The sequence below is a fragment of the Battus philenor genome, unplaced genomic scaffold (genome assembly GCF_028537555.1).
Source record: "Battus philenor isolate CCGP_79_NKW_IND1 unplaced genomic scaffold, ilBatPhil1.0.hap1 SCAF_9, whole genome shotgun sequence".
Taxonomy (NCBI): domain Eukaryota; kingdom Metazoa; phylum Arthropoda; class Insecta; order Lepidoptera; family Papilionidae; genus Battus; species Battus philenor.
Genome location: NW_027181759.1, coordinates 9362673 through 9379992, shown reverse-complemented (window position 1 = coordinate 9379992; position 17320 = coordinate 9362673). Strand labels below are relative to the sequence as shown.

The 17320-nt window shown below is 32.7% G+C and overlaps 2 protein-coding genes across 2 annotated transcripts; one reads left to right on the top strand and one right to left on the bottom strand.

Annotated features, from left to right (window-relative positions):
• Positions 1-1378: 1378 nt before the first annotated feature.
• Positions 1379-3139, bottom strand: ND-PDSW (NADH dehydrogenase (ubiquinone) PDSW subunit). Its single transcript, XM_068775824.1, has 4 exons — positions 2947-3139; positions 2735-2870; positions 2448-2587; positions 1379-1567 (listed from the first exon to the last, which is right to left on the bottom strand). Exons 1-4 carry the CDS (start codon positions 3047-3049, stop codon positions 1461-1463), a joined length of 486 nt encoding a protein of 161 aa, XP_068631925.1. The 5' UTR covers positions 3050-3139; the 3' UTR covers positions 1379-1460.
• A 1081-nt stretch (positions 3140-4220) lies between these two features.
• On the top strand, positions 4221-16717 carry Usp15-31 (Ubiquitin specific protease 15/31). The gene is made up of 14 exons (XM_068775740.1): positions 4221-4648; positions 4726-4917; positions 5226-5360; positions 5861-5995; positions 7314-7417; positions 7840-7960; positions 8384-8531; positions 8695-8841; positions 9516-9691; positions 10807-10913; positions 11974-12105; positions 12709-12804; positions 13057-14075; positions 14500-16717. Exons 1-14 carry the CDS (start codon positions 4316-4318, stop codon positions 14538-14540), a joined length of 2886 nt encoding a protein of 961 aa, XP_068631841.1. The 5' UTR covers positions 4221-4315; the 3' UTR covers positions 14541-16717.
• Positions 16718-17320: the final 603 nt, after the last annotated feature.

Sequence of the window (17320 nt, the reverse complement as noted above, 5' to 3'; positions counted from 1 at the left end):
AACTTATAACGCAATAACGCAATTATAACTTATTTTTGTATACTTGAATTTTTTGTAAATAAAAATGTACAATAGGTACCAAGTTTGCCGCGAAATATTCATAAAATTGCAAATTTATGTAAATATACATAAAATTTTCTATAATTTGATATAATCACAAACAAGTTCAGAATATAAGTTGCTATTATCAACATGGAGTTCGATATTTCAGTTCAATCTTTTTGATTTATGTAAGCAGGCTCTTGCATACTAGTTTAAAAGCATTTCAAATACACGCCACACTGTATAAATGTGAGACTTAAACACTGCCAGATCTGCATTTTATGTATTTCCACCTAACGCGACTACACACACTTCTGTCCATTAATAAAAAATTTGGCTTTGTTTATAGATTTCTTTGGTTTGTTGATTTTTCTTATTATTACTCTAGTTATTAATTGGATTTAAACTTGCAAAAATATTACTATGTTGAGTACAGTGTTACCAACCGAAAAAAGTTCAAGTATTACAATCATTCTTATATATAATTCATCAACAAGTGTTAGGGAGTATATTTTAAGTATTTTAAGGTAATATTGTTTTTACTTTTGTGACCAATAAAATTTAAAATTTATATTGATAGGATAGATATAAGATATTTGAAACAGTAAAAAAAGGTGAGATTGTCATTTTTTTCTATATCTTTACATCTCTGTGATCTTGATTTCTTATTGTAATTCCAACTTTTAAGTCAATGTATGTCTAAAAATACAATTTGTCAAATTGCATGAATATGATTGTAGTGTTGGAAATAAATGTTATTTTTCGAATATATTACAACCTATTTTTTATTTATTTCTTCGATTCAATACTTGAAGAGGAAGGACTCTGACTGGTAATGCCTTATGGATGCAAGACTTGTTCATTTACAGTGAGATGTAATTGGGTGTTTATGAAAAGGCTTAACATCACTCTGAGGGCAACAGAGATACTTGGAGAAATGTGAAGATTGTCTGTGTGGGTGACATGTTCTTCTGTGGAGAACCTATGTCACCAACATAGCTCGAAGCTTGCTTGTTTGAAGTGGGTGGGGCATATCGCTCGTTCAAGCGATGGGCGATAGAATCAAAAGGTTCACAAGTGGCGACCACTAAGTGGTAGACGATCCTCAGTAGGCCCCCACTGGGTGGATCGACGACATAAAGGTCGCGGGAAGACGCTGGTTGCGGGCAATGCAAAACTGATCATCAATATAATGTGGAAATTGGTAATAACTATGACATTTCTAATTTTCTCATGAAAATGGTATTAGATAAATTTTTACTTAGGTTCAACAAATTACATAATAGAGGGTTAAATTTGTAAATGTATATATATATAAAAGAGATTTAAACAATAGTAGAAGTATGCACTATAATTTATTTAATATATTGCAACAACATCTACTAACACTTCCATGGTTAATTGGCAAAAAAAAGTAATCACTTGGTTTGGTCAGAGAGAGGTCCATTACGTCTCTCCCAAACCATGCGGTGCTTTTGCTTCATTAAAGCTTTTCTGGCATCAGCATAAGCTCCTAGGTCTCCATCTGTAAATAAAATACATAAAAATTAAAAATACTGAGGATATAGACAAAAAAACTCATAAACCAAACCATATGTTGTAATATTAGGACCTAAACTACGCCCATTTTACATAATAGATATAACATACACAATAAGTATTCTATAACATACAATAACAATTAAACTAACATTCTTCCAGTGGTATTAATTTATGACAGCTAATAGAATCCCACTGCAAGGCATAGTTTCCCCAAATATTGCCACAATGACCAGTGTTGCACTGCCTATAACTTTCTCCAACCTTGATTATGTAGTTGGTCCACCAGGTAGGAACCTTACCTATGCCACATTTACCAGCTCAAAGTTGCCATTTGAGAACCTTTCAGTCACAATGGATACAGGAGTTATGTGCCTTGCGCGCTGCCACTTCACTCAAACAATTCTTCCAGCAGCAATGTAGGTGACTGCTTCTTTTGCAGATTTTCAATAGTATTTCTATTAAATATATAACTTTTCAGTTTGCAGGGTCAACTCAAAGCAATGTTTGTTTGTATGTTTTATTTCTATGGCCACCTAGTAATAATGATTTATTTACAAATTGCATATTTTTGTTAAATAATAGTTATCTAACTTACCATGTTTATCAGGTAATCCAAAAATAATAAATATATAATTCACTTGTAAAACAATATGGTATACAACAATATATTGATGAAATATGTTACTACAAAACTATGTTATATTTAACAAAATAAAAAAGATAAGTTAGTAATCCAGCAATAACCTTTTATCTTTTTTCTTAAGCCACAGTTATGAATAACTATCAGAATTTAGCTACCCAGAAAATCTAGTCTACATTAGATGTTTATTCAATAACAATTCATAAAACATTGGAAAACTCACATTTGATAAACCATGCTTCTTCAGCATTTTTGTATTTCTCCCATAAAGGTTTGCACACAGTAAGGTGGTCTGGAGCTTCGTACATCATGCAATCTTCATAGCGAATACGCAAGATACTCAGAATCTCTGAATCAACAGCTCTACAATATAAACAAAATTTATTGCTTAAATATATAAAGTAGTTTAATATTGTATTTACACTAATACCACACAGTAATACTAATATAAAGCTGTATTAATTTTTGTCTAAATATAAAGTAATATATTAACTAGAAAATATGGATAACCTGTCTCGTTTAAACTGCGAATTAGCTTCGAAATCACAAACGGGGTCGTCAGAATAGCACTGGTCGATAGTAGGAACGCGGCGATATTGCCGATGGTACCAGGGATATTTTTTTTGGTTCGGCACAACCACACTTTCTGCAATATGACCAAGTATTTAATAAAAACATATGACTTACATAATAACACATAGATACAAAACATTATATCTTACCTCTGAACCATGTAACTGGGCCATCTACTGTTCGGTATAGAGCATGGGCGAAGGCCCTGAACAAGTTATCATCTTGTTGAGTACAAGGATCCCCTTTTACCATTTTTTAAGACTATTGCCGATTAGATGTTAAAAAAAATCAAAGTATATTTGAAGTTTCATTTGACAACGACGTTGAACTAAATAAGAAATAGACTATATAAAAATAGTACATACATTTCGTTGTTTGTATTCAGTAATATAAATGAAAAATAAAAAATTTGTGTTGTATTTAATACAAATTATTCCTTAGTGTTACATAAATAATTTAATACGGCTTTACTATTCCGGTTTATTGTATAATCACCAGCTACAATTTAATATTTGAATGTTCTTAGTGACTAACATGAAATTTAAACAATGAGACTAAGATTGGTAAATAGTTTAAGATGTAAATTGAAATATTTTGCATAACAATACGTCTAATATAAACACGGTCAACGATTAATATGTACATTGTGATTACAAGATTATACGAAAATTATGCTATAGTGTTTTAAGAAATGTATTATCTGTTGCAAATAACCTACCAAATAATTTAAATCATTTCAATCAGTATGAACATCTATATGTGTAATCGTTATGTTAATCAACATCTCTAACCTATTTTAAAGAATACCGTTATTTCAATAATTCAAAGAAAAGCTTTATTCAACTGCCGGGACCGAAAATTAGTTCTAAAGTGTAATGATGTAAAATTGGATAACTTTTTACGTTACCACTGATTTAGTTAAACTATTATAAGGAATACTGAAGCAACTTCACCATCTCACCCGTACATTACCGTACCGTACACTCGTAAAGAAATTGAATAACTCCGGGAATAACTTCACATTGTTTTAGTATAAATAAAATATAATAAGTTTCAGTTTAGATCCTAAAATCTTGATCACGACGTTTTGCCTATTTAACAGCTGTTAGTTTTTGGTCGCGGGTTTGGTTTTCGACAGGCATACACTTTATTTATTTTTACTACCCTATTCTACTTTTGATAAAATGGGAAAAAATATTTTTTAAGGTCAAAAATCTAAAACGTATGTTTCATACAATGGGTCTGCTTTTTCTCTTTCAGGAGGATTTTGTTCAAACAGTAAGGACGTTTCAGGACAATAAACGGTTATCGGAAGATGTTTACACAAATATCAGGCCAGGGCTGATGTTTGTGTCTGAAAATTTTAATTGCGATTGCTTTCTGTAAATGCTCATGGCATAGATAATAAACAAAATGGCGTTTCTGTCAATCAACATCGCATATCAACATTTTCTAATTAGTTTTCGTAAAGATGTTTGAGGTGGATAAACAATAATAATAGATTTTTGATAATTCATTATGTCCACAAATAATCTTTCATCAGTTTTGAAGTCCTGTTCTGAAGGAGAGTTGATAAACGAGGATGCAGAGTCCAGCATGATACCAAAACAAGTGGAAGGATCTCGATTGAAACGTACTTTTACTTTACCTCGTAATCCCTTTGGTACAACTAAATCTAGTTCTAGTAGAAATAAGAGCAGTGAGGGTGATAATAAGTCTGCAACTGGTACAGTAATAGGGACTACGCAAAAAGATGAAGTTATTGTCGAGAGGAAGTTATTTAGAAGGCCATCATGGAAGATTTTTTTGAACAAAATAGCCCAGCACATGAGTACTGTGAATGTATCGGGAGTAAGTAAAGACGTGTCTCGTAAATATTTATTAGTCGAAATAATTTTCCGTCATTAATTTTTATTTTGACGATCAAGGTTAAAACGGTACCAACAATAATAAGCAATGAGCGAGTACCCTGCAGCGGTGATCCTCCGTGGCCGCCAGGAGCTACGCCCGCTGCAACCGGAATCAAGAATCATGGAAATACATGCTATATGAATGCAGTACTGCAATGCCTCTCACACACTGATGTTATAGCTGAATACTTTGTATTAGACCATTATAAGGTATTTCTATTATTATGACGTATTCTTTTTATATATAGATTATTAATTGATTGTTTTATAAGTTACATTCTGTGTTTTTTTTTATAAAAAATAAGTGCAGACAGTGATTGTAACAAATAACCCCATAATTTACACATGTGTGTAAGATTGCTTGTAAATCTACAGTTTTAGGGTATCTAGATTTGTGGATATTAAATCTGTATAGTATATTGACAATTCTTTACTCATATTCATTTTTACATTTAAATATTGCTGTGTTTTTGTTTTTACATAATATTTTTATCAAATTTAAATAATTTGCATTGTAGGTAGACTTGCAAAAGAGGAACAAGATAAATTCAAAAAAATATGGCACTCGTGGTGAAGTTACTGAACAGCTAGCAGCTCTCCTTAAATCTCTGTGGTCATGTCAGTATACACCTGATATGAGTGTTTCATTCAAGGTAATAATCAATATTATTTTTGTTTCCACCAAAAACATCCTTTTTATATATTCAATAAGTTCTTATTTAAGGGTCTCCAAAAGCCACACTGATGTATTTTCAAATACCTCTGTTTTCTATTTTCAAGAGTACATTCATTTTTTTTCTTGTCAACATCCTTAAAATTATTCATTAAGATATTAATTTTAAACATACCTTTGACTACTTAACTTGCCATAAGATTCTAGAGTGGAGACCACTAACCAGCAAGTGCAGTGAAGGATGCTCATGTCTGTCATCAGATGATGCTAAACCCATCTTATTAGTAATCTATGGGGGGTAACTTTTATTGCTAAAATGAGAAGTGTTTTATAGCAAAAATGATGATAATGAAAATCTTTTACCTTTAATAAAATAGTTACCTTTTGACTGTCGTCATTACATATTGTAAAAAAGAAATATTGTTACAAAATATTTTTTTTTGTTTCACCAGTATTATAATTATTTTAATTTGTTTTCAGAGTGCAGTTGAGAGACATGGTACACAATACCGTGGCAACAGCCAGCATGATGCACAAGAATTTCTCTTTTGGCTTCTGGATAAGGTACACGAAGATTTGAATACAGCAACGAAGAAAAAGTATAAAACAATTAAGGTTAGGAAATATAATTAATTAAATACATAATTTGATTGTGCATTACTGATAATAAATATAGGTAAGAAAAGGAATAATATTTAGCCACTTCCGCACATGCAGTGGTAGTTGTGCAACGAGTGGCACTGATTAGTGCAGTGTTTGTTGTTGTTGTTTGGTGGTTGTTGTGTTGTTTGGTACTAATCGGTGTAACATAACTCCTGAAGATTGTTTGTGTCATTTGCTCCTGTGATTGGTTGTGTGATTCGCATTGTTTGCCGCATACGCATTTATCAGCGGGCTGGCGGGCGGTGCATTTTATTGCACGACTACCACTGCATTTGCAGAAGTGGCAAAATATTGGTCCTTTTCTTACTTCGTATGGACTTCGTGAGGTAACGCCTGATTCCCTTAAATATGATAATAAATATGTTTACGAGGTTATGTTCTTGATTTAGGGAATCTATAAATGATCTAAAAAAGTTAATATTTAGAAAAAAAATTTCACAACCAAAAGTTTGTTTGCATGATTGCCATTATATGTTGTTTGTGCATGTTAAAGGTAGCAAAGTGGTTGAGCCTTTACTAAAGTATATATAATATATAATATACTTTACTTTCTTTACTAAAGAAGAGATTTAGACTTATGGGATTCCTTCAGCATTAGCTTTAAATAATACTACATATTAAGAGCAAAGAGCATGCATAATAAGATACAACATGATTAGTTGCTTTCAACATCATTTCAGCTGTAGGATATCCACTGTTAAACATAAACAAGCCTTCCATAAAGATTTACAATAAGACCGGAAATGGGTCTGCCTCCAACATGTTTCGGATAACTTTTGTCTACCTCATGGACAAATATCCTCTGCTGCACTTGCCAGTCCTTTGTCTGCACTCCATAACTTTAAAGTCCCGGCGGCTTTCTATTCTGCTCACTATGTGGCCTGCTTACTGCCAATTACGTTACTTACTTGTCAGTCAACTGTGCTATGTCAGCTTCTTTTGGTCATCTATGGTTTTTCTTATGCCTGATTTGATCTGGTAGAGAAAATCGGAGCATCACCAATTGTTATAGTCAGTTTTATTCACTGAGACATGTAACTTTGTTATTATTTGAAACTACTTGCATATATTGTATACATCCCTTGAAATATGAAATTATTATTCAGTATATTACAATGGAATGTTATTTAATTGCCATGAGAAGCCATGTCATGATCACATCTTGCATATTAGATTATTTGTCATAGAAGCCACATAACTCCTTACATGGACTTATGAGTAAAAGTGGTATTTTTAATTATTTAACAAGCTAACAATAATATTCTTTTAGAATACAGGTGGCAAGTCAGATGAGGTAGTAGCAGCTGAAACATTAGCGAACCATGCAAGAAGGAACAGTTCTTTTGTTCAAGCTGTTTTCCAAGCTCAGTACAGGTATATTAGCTTTTTAGTAAAATTACTATACTTATTTATTTTTTTACTGCATTTATCTATATGTATAAGAATTCCACCTATGTACTGATTTTTCACAATATCTGTGGAACTGTAAGGCTAAGAGACTGTTAGGAAAATTCTGAAGAGGGGCAGGCAGTAAATGATAAAATCATCATCTAATAACTAGCCAAAAAAAAAAAATTAAATACAAAAATAAAACTTTCAACTTGTGATAAATATAGTCCACACTTACAAATTTCAATTTTTGAGTTTGGACAAGAAAAGTTAGTTGCACCTTATATGTTTCAAAGGATAAATTGTATAATTATACATAGTTTTGTCAGTATAGACACAAGGTAAAACCATCTACACATAAATTTTTATATTATCTAAATTCCAAAATAATCCTATATTTTTTACAGGTCAGCATTAACATGTGCCAAATGTGAGCGTACATCATGTACATTTGATCCATTCCATTGTGTAAGTGTTCAATTGCCCACAAGACTGAACACAGTTCAACCTTCCCCGCTGCCTGTAAATGTAAGTAAATAATTCATAAGGTAATTGAAAATATTACTGTTTTTAAAAATTAACACATAATATAAATTTTCAGATATTTAATGCTACATACACAAATATTTTTAATTACTTTCATTAATTATTAGAGTTTATGTTTCATTTCCAATTAAATTTTTCTTAGTTAGGAAGTCAAGTGACACAGTGAACAGTTTAAAACAACCTTTTGAATCCAATGGTTGTGTTTATCGATCTATGATTGTGATGCTAACAAATGATAAATTACAATTATTACAATACACTTATATAACAATCAAAACAAAGCTATTAAATTTTAGCTATACATGCTCTGAAGTTTGTATACATTAGTAGAAAATGAGTTGTAAATAAACAATACGCAACATTCAAAAATATTTTTGGTTAAAAATAGTTTTTATTGCTTACTAGGTTGTGTACGTGAACCAACAGCCACGTCAGGTCCGTATCGGCGTGGAACTGCCCCCTACAGCAACCATGGATGATCTAAGAACAACTCTCCATAATGACACTGGGATTGACCGTGACCATATCATACTTACCGAAATTAATGAGACAGGTAACTATTCATTTTTAACTTAGTCCATTGCTTAAATATTATAATATCTATCTATTCATATGTAAATTCATCTTAAATTTTATTAATCTTAACTTTCTATCCTATTTTAAATACTAACACTATTTATCTTTGTTATTATACTAAGTAGGTATTTCATTTACAGGCTGGTGCAACGCCCGTGCCGGCTGGGAAGTGGCAGGTATCGATTTTGGTGCCCTGTATTGCCTGGAGGCACCACCTTTACTGCAGACTCCAACAACACCTTATTTGCTTATACTTTGGGTCAATCTACTTGACGGCGAGCGTTTTGGTAAATTCAACTTTATTATTAACATTAAGTCTATTTGTAAAAGATAAAAATGAATTTTACTAATTCTTTTAAATTTTACTAAACAATTTCACTGTTTCTAACAGGTTGACAATTTAGAGTTGTTTTTATTTGCAATGTTTATCCAACAGCTTTGCATCTGCTACAAATATTATTAAATGATTAAAACTTTTTTCATACTTATAGACATATATTTTAGACAAAATAATTTAACATAATTGTTTATTTGGAAAAGTAGATCTTATTAGGTCAGAAAAAATAGATTTGTGTACAGATATCATGGCCTTCCATGAACCTTACACCTTATGCAATTTTCTTTTTTCAGTGTACATCAACTTTTAGGCACTATTCTTTAGTTGGGGCTTATTATTAAATAAGGCCTACTTCACGCTAAACACTGTCCTCTTTTTTCTACCGTCTGTCATCATTCGCCCAACTAATGTGGCCAGCTTGTTGACACTTCAGTTTGCAGATTTAAACAACTGCATAGGCAACTTTATATCTGAAATTAACAGTTTTTGGTTAAAAAAAGTATTATTTATTTAGCAAAATTTGTAAAAGTTGTTAAGTTAAAATAGTGATATTTATCATAGATTTAAAATAAAATTATTCACATTACTTAAATGTTCTATATTGAATTGTTTTTCTTCTTTCAGGATCACCGTATGCAATGCAGGTGCCTCGTGAGGTGTCATATGAGGATTTGCAGAAGTTGTTGCTTAAGGAGATGTGTCAGGTGGTGGCTGAGCGGGTACTGGAGCGTGCTCAGGGTGCTGACATCTTCCGCGCAAGGCTCGCTGACACGCACCCGCCTGCATTTCTACAGCCCGAGGTACCCATTCTTTATTTCCATCTATCAGGGATGAAATCAGGAAATATGTGTAAGAACTTTAAAATTTAGAATGTATAGCTCATTTACTGTTAATTAGTGTAGGGTACATTATCAAAAAATCAATGGTTTAAGAAATAATAAATAACACTGTTAATATAGAAAGAAAAAGCGTTTTTAAAATTCTTTTATTTGCCATCTGTTTGTACAGACTTTCTACTGCCAGATGTTATTAGCCTTTTGCATTTCAATAGAAAAAAAATTAATGTAATATTTTCATCACAGGAGGCACAAAAAACATGTTCACATTATGTTTACATATTTAATTATTTAGGAAAATTACAGCTGTACATAATAAACAGTATTATACCGATTGTTAAAATGAGGCATTGTAATAAAAATAATAATAATTCTAATTGTCAGTTACTTCTATTTCACTATTTGTGCTTTCAGAGGTCAGGTTTAGGTTACTATGTTTTTTATTTTATTTTAACCCCAACCTAAAGCCACCATTAATAGAAAAACTGGTGTGTTTTATACAAAAAATAAAAATTATTATCAAAAGAAACAAATTATACTTGTTTTAACAGATCATAATAGATACTGGACTGTTTGTATTTTGTGCGACAGAGATAACGCTCTATGAAGCCGAAATTAGCCGATTGTCTCTTTCCAAAGGTTGATGTGCAATACTTATCGCCGGTTACTGTACATCTATTTCCAATCAACCTGTGTACAAACCTCAAGTTGTTATCAATATAGACTAATATACATTGATTTTCTTGCAACAAGCCATGGATAGGGCTAGGTTCTGTATTTATCAACAAAATTTAATCAGGAATGAGGAAATCCATAGACGAACGAAAGTATCCTGCGTAGCCCAGTACATGGTCTGCTGGACACCACAAACTGGTAATTACAGTGTAGGATATCCACCCACAACGTTTACAGATGACCTTGCTAATGTCATTTGAAGACTAGATGCTGGCTGCTTCCATTTGGTCCTTTTGAACATCTACATAGAAGGCCTATGCCCAGGAGTGGAAGACCTACGGTTGAATTGATGATGATGAAATAAATATTGAAATATGCACTGACCGAAAAAAATCATTTTCCAGCTGCCGCATCCGCTCTTTGCGCTAGACGTAGAACAAGCGTTATGTGCGCATGATAAACACCCACACGTACGACTCGAACTACTGTGGGACCCGGCACACAGAGATAGGTGAGACTATTCATTTACTGGTTTTGAAAATATTAAAAACAATTTATTTGTGCTTATTTAAATTTATACTTGATTACTTAAATGTGTAGTCATCTCGAAGAAAATGTTTCTATTTCAAAACTTAGCATGACATTATCTAAATATGAATAGAATGAAGATTTAATAAATGTTTTTAATTTGGTACTACATTACTTTCAAAAATTTAAGATATTTAACGTTCAATGTGCTATAAAACATTAGCGATGTTGTGTATCCACTACTGGCACACCTAGATTGGTTGTCACTTGAGTAATTCATGAAAAAAGAAATATTTTTGAGAAAAATATGTATATTGGAGAAGTAGTGTCAGTAACGTTTTCTAAAGTGTCATGTTTCTAACTCTAACATTACGTTCGTAATTTCTTTTGAAAGTATGTCTGATTTGAGGAAGAGTTATTTATACAGGTGGTTAGTTCTAAGTGTAAAGGTTTGGGGTAATTTATGATGCAATCAATGGTTTCAGAAATAATAAATAACCTAATTATAATATAAGAGTTCAATAAAGTGTCTGCAATGTATTTCATAGTGATCATTTCACACACATGCTAATAATAACAGCATGATTGCAAATTTGTGTAAAAGCCTTAAAGTTTTTACCTCACAAATGAGATAGAATTAGATTATATTTTCAATTGAGCTGGGACTCAAGCAAAGGCTTCCGAGAGGAGACGGCGGCTAAGGTTGTCATTCGAAATTAATTCGAAAATTACAAAACTACAGGCAGCGAAGCTAGAGTGATCTTCTGAGCGCAGTGACTTTGGCCGCTGCATTCTAATATAATACTCGATTAGAAGGTCGTTGAACTCTTAGATCGTTTAGGCTGACGCTCCATGCAGGAATGACCAGGCGCAAAGGCACATAAGAAGGTACCTTAGCGTGGGCTGTTAGTCGATACTAGTTTTGTCTTGTTTCTACGAGCTGATTTCCGCAACCAAGCGGCATTGCACTCATTTTGTGTCGAGCATTAGTGCTGGGAGAAGAAGCGGTTGAAGAAACTTTGATCATAGTTTTTGTTGTCCAGTATAATCCGCGAAGCGGGCGAGGCGTGCGAGGTGCACGTATCGGCGGCGGGCGGCGGTGGCCCGCTTACGCTGCACGCCTGCCTGGCACACTACACACGCGCAGAGCACCTCGCGCAGGAGGACGCATGGAGGTGATCAACGGATACTTACGCACACACTTACTTAAAATGATTATTATTATACTCCAACACGCTAATCAGTACAGTGGAAAGACGTGATTAAAACTACAGGCGAGAATGTTGTCAGATTTTCACTACTCTTTTGACAGCCTCTCATTGACAGCTCTTATAAAGAAGCACCTAAAAATGAAATAAAAAAAACTAAAGGGTAACGGAAAAAAAAATATTTCCTTCTATGTACTGTCTTATTAGTATATCTATCGAACCATAAAGCTTTCAAATTTAAAATTGCTATATTTGATTTTATTTACATTTTACTGTCTGACGATGACGAATTGAAATTAAAAATATTTTGGCTTTATTTAAAAACTTGCGCTCTTCACAAATTTAAAAATTTCCTAATAATGTTAATGACATTTTTGTAAAGAACACTAATGAATGACTGTGATGGTGATATTTTAATTCAGCCTTTTTCAAAAGACTTTCGTTTTAAAAATGATTGCTGAAGAGGCACTAAAAATTAATCTGGCGAGCCTCTTTTTGCCGACTCTTTGTATACTATAGATATACCAGCATGTTCATATTTATTATATTTAAAGATTGTTTGTTCTACAGGTGTCCCCAGTGTCAAAGGTACATGCCGGTGGTAAAGACATTGGGACTTTGGTCACTTCCTGATATTTTAGTTATTCATTTGAAGAGATTCCGACAGTAAGTACGAATTTTATTTTGTTATTGAACTTAACACGAGCATAACAGTAGAAAATAACTGCATATTTTTTAATTAATTTTGTTTGATTGCCAATCATTTATTCTTTGAATTCTCCTAACTTGTATTATTTTTTCTGTTATAATTTTAATTGTTCCTTATTTTAGAATTAAATTCTTTTTTTACTTATTTTCAACAAAATTTCTTAAATGAGTATGTTATGTATTATTCGATCCATATTTTTTAAATTTCAGACAAGCCAAAGGTCGTACTAGTACGAAGCTGACCACAACAGTAGAGTTTCCATTAAACGATTTAGATATGACGCCCCATCTAGTCAGAAGGAGCTCCTCCAACGGCGATTCTCCGGGGCACTCGAGGTCCCCGCGCCGAAGACATTCCAAAGCGGCCGTTACCAATCCTCAAGATAACATTTACGACCTGTACGCTATTTGTTACCATCATGGCGATGATTTAGAAACCGGCCATTATACGGCCGCGTGCAAAAATCCTTACGACAACCGTTGGTACAAATTCGACGATTCGAGAGTTACTCCTGTTGACGAAGAAAACGCTTACGCCGAACTCGTTAACAATACAGTTTACATGCTCTTCTATAGACGCAAGAAACCAACTGTCATACATTCTTGTTCTACCAACGACAAAGGACATTGGGCGTTATTAATGCCCAAGTACGTAAAACCGGCTGGCGAACTAAATGATCTCACTGAAGTTAAGGAAGAGGCTGAAAATGGAAAAGGTGAAGTAATAACTAAAGACGACTCCGAGGCTGAAGACGTTAAACGAAGTTCCTCCCGATCCCAAAGTGTTCCGAGCTTACATGAACTAACAAAAACCGAAGATATTACGCCTGTGATGCATAATACTGCAAGTATAATACAGTCGCCCACACTTCAAAGGCCATTGATTATAGAAGTAAATGGAAATAGAACAAATGAAGAGCTTAGCGATTACGAAAACGAACCGGTCGCCCTGGCCGAGCCGTATATTCACAAGGACGTGCACGTGAATCCCAAGATGACACCAGTTGACAGCAGAAGACCGCGCTCCGTGGATTATCCGACCAGGATGAGCACTTCGCCATCTAATAGAGATGGAAATAGATCTTACGAGAGCTCGCCTCTTGTTGCTAGCATAAACGGAGTGGAATATCATCCCACCACTGAAGACTTGATGCTGTCCATGTTTCAGGAGTCACAGTATATTGTTCCTAGACATAACAATCACGTCACTGGGGAATCTCATAGAACAGGTCAGTATATACAGGGTTTCCCATAAATCATCGTCAGATAGAGGAAGTAGTGGTTGTTAACATCAATAATGTAATTTAAAAAATCTGACTCAAATTTTTAAAATCATTACCATACAAATCCATGTTTTTCAATTTTTTTATATAATTATGTTGGTGTGCATATACAATCCAAAATTCATTCTGCAATGACCTTGTTTCAAAGGAAAATAGCACTTTTCGTAAACTTTTTACTTAATATTATTGATACAAGGTGTGATCAAAAATACTGTTTTATTATACCAGGAACTACTGTATCCACATCCATTTCAATGAATATATTCAGTAGTTGAATACATTGAGATAGTCTGCAGCAAATTTGTGTAAGTTGTGAAAAAAAATAAAACCAATTTGGCGATTGAATTTTATAAAGATTTTAATGTTCCAGGTGAAAAGTCTTCCATATGGAAAACTCGAATATCTACATGAGAACAGCTGAAGCCACCGTCGGTGTGCACGCGCCTTAATAATTTTATAAATCAAATAACCTTAGATCTGAAGGTTTTCTTTAGTTGACAGTTTTATTGTATGTATAATTGGTGTGTATCTTAAATGTTCCCTGGATGTTTTTGTGTCAATCACAGGCAAGAATTCATCAACATTGACGGTCATTAGTATTGTGAGATGATAACGTTAATTGGCGTTTTTACATTGAAAGTTTGGTTATAAGTAATGTATATTCAATTTATAGTCAGCAAATGTGAAACAACTCATTTACTGGTTGTACCGTTTTTTAGTTACAGTATTGCATTATAGTTTATCATACTAATATTACGATATTTTTGTTATTTATTGTTTTCTTTTATTTACTTAAGAAATATCAAAATTATTCAATTAAGTTGTAGTGAGCTAATAAGTATATCTTGGTTTCTCCTATATATTTTTGTGTATTTTTGATTAAAATGTAAGCATTGTTTACATTTAATTTTGGCAGCTATGAAAATTTTGTTACCAGGACTTTGGCAAAGAAGTCAAACGTTTAATATCTCGCCACCAATATCCTTTATAATTTGTGTTTTTTATTTTATATTTACGTAACAATAATCAACTTTACTTTAAAAATAATGGAATTATTTTTAAAGTAAAATTCCTTTTATTTAAGCAGAGACTAAGAAAATTGTTATGGTCTTATTAAATATAAATAAATATTTTAAACTTGTAGATACTCGGCGTCTATTCGGATTATAAAATAGAGATTATTCAATTAGAGGATTTGTTTAATATCCGGCCCTTCATTTAGAATTTTTATCTACATTCAAAAGATGTGGTTTTTCTTGAAAATGAATTCTTAAGTGATATATCATTGATGAACATTATTTTTACAGATACCACATTTGTGCCTTGGCTGTATAGAAATTGTAATTAATAATTTTTGTATAAACTACTGACGATTTTAAAATTTGTATTTACTACTACAGTGTCAGCAGAACGTTCAGGACACAGTTCTGCAGCGGTTGTGTGATAATCGAAATTATATAACTTAAGCAAGTAAGCATCTCCGGTATCTGTATATATGTTTAAAAAGATACGTTTTAAATGCAGCCTTGTGGATTAATGTACATATATGGCCTTTTTACTATATTTTACAAACTTATTTATTAACTTTGTATTGCTTTGGATAAAATATTGTAAATATTGAAAGGTTCTGCACTGGAGATGTTTGTATGGTATTAATTTACAAACACACGTTTACAATAAAATCAGTGTGATCATATTGTGATGGTTTCGTGTTGTTTTTCTTGAAATATTTTAAATGGCCTAATTAAACAGTCAGTTTGAAGAAAGAACGGCTCGGTGCTTACTTCATTGATGTAGCCATTGTCAAATTTTACATTTGCACAGTAGATCTCAAGCGCTGAATTTGTGGTAATATCAATGCCACAATAAACATGGTTTAGTTACTCTTTGTTTAAATAGTTATGGTTTTGTTGTAATATTTATTTATTCCAGCAGTTTATTCTGATAATTAATTATGGGGATATTTAATTTTCCTTGCAGGATAATAATTTTTGTTATTCTTAAATAGAGATTAGTTTTCTATTGTCTTGGACAGAATATTATGTCTTACACTATTTCTGTAGTATGTCTTTCAGTCATCAGTTTGCTATTGAATGCCAATGGTGAAATACGTTCTCTAAACTATAATCATGGTGGAAAAATTTGAAATCCTGTTACAACATAAATGTGAGAAAATGAATTAGAAAGTAATAACTGTACAGAATAAAATATTAGTAAATTTTTAATGCATTGCGCTTACAATTTCATATACATTTACATTATATACTTATAGGAATAAATGACTGGCTCTCAATAATAAGAATACTTTATAAGATGTTATTAATCTGGAATAAGTGGCCTAATCATGCAGCAGAAAATGTATACTCTTTATAACGTCTTTGATTTCAGTTATTCAGATTGTGTTTGAAATAATTTGTTATAATCATTTGTGCGAAAACATATCGGTAATCATGTTTTATGTGTTAAAATAGATAACTAGTTTCCCTTAATGGTCTTTCTTTTTGCGAATATAGCTTTTTAGGTTCATTGTTTTAATTTAATAAAGTTTATTTTATCTTCAACACGTTACGTTAAATATATAAGTGTTATGTGCACCTCTATGTTGTTTTGTTTACCTTCATGTCCACCTATTCCATTCTGCAGCATACATGTGGTTTGTTTAAAAACAAACAAATGGTGAATTTCGGAGATTTTCAGACTTTTTTCCTCATAGAACACTCAAAATTTATCTGGTTCTGGTGGAATCCCCATTGCAATACTTCTGGTATATTTTCGAGACTTGATAAAAAATGTGAATATTAGATCTCTGAAAATTAGCGCTGCGGCTGAGTTCAAATCACGAAATAATAGTTTTTGTAAAAAAGGTACTGAAAATGGTATGTACATATTTTCAAAAAGGTCGCTACGCTTACGCTACGTTTACAAATTATAAGGCCCTATTTTTGTTACGCCAACTGCAGACCTCCGTCGAGTTTCCTGTGGACTCTCGGAGGGTCCACCTGGACCACGAAAAAATGGAACTGGGTATGCGGGCCGCGCTATGTATGTGTTAAGTTTATACAGATGCAGTGACTGTGGGTGTGACAAGATACAGTCCAAGTACTAAATTTATAATAAAACTGACTGGTTTAAATACACGCGTAATTATGTGTTAAAACTAAACTCATAAACTGCATATCTACTGACTGCAA

Excerpts from the sequence above, each read along its gene's own strand:
- ND-PDSW (XM_068775824.1), bottom strand. The coding sequence starts at position 3,049 with ATGGTAAAAGGGGATCCTTGTACTCAACAAGATGATAACTTGTTCAGG. Across the intron at positions 2,588-2,734 it reads TCGCAGTTTAAACGAGACAG|AGCTGTTGATTCAGAGATTC; the intron begins GTTATCCATATT and ends TTTATATTGTAG. Across the intron at positions 1,568-2,447 it reads AGAAGCATGGTTTATCAAAT|ATGGAGACCTAGGAGCTTAT; the intron begins GTGAGTTTTCCA and ends TTTTATTTACAG.
- Usp15-31 (XM_068775740.1), top strand. The coding sequence starts at position 4,316 with ATGTCCACAAATAATCTTTCATCAGTTTTGAAGTCCTGTTCTGAAGGA. Across the intron at positions 5,996-7,313 it reads AAAAGTATAAAACAATTAAG|AATACAGGTGGCAAGTCAGA; the intron begins GTTAGGAAATAT and ends ATATTCTTTTAG. Across the intron at positions 8,532-8,694 it reads TACCGAAATTAATGAGACAG|GCTGGTGCAACGCCCGTGCC; the intron begins GTAACTATTCAT and ends TTTCATTTACAG.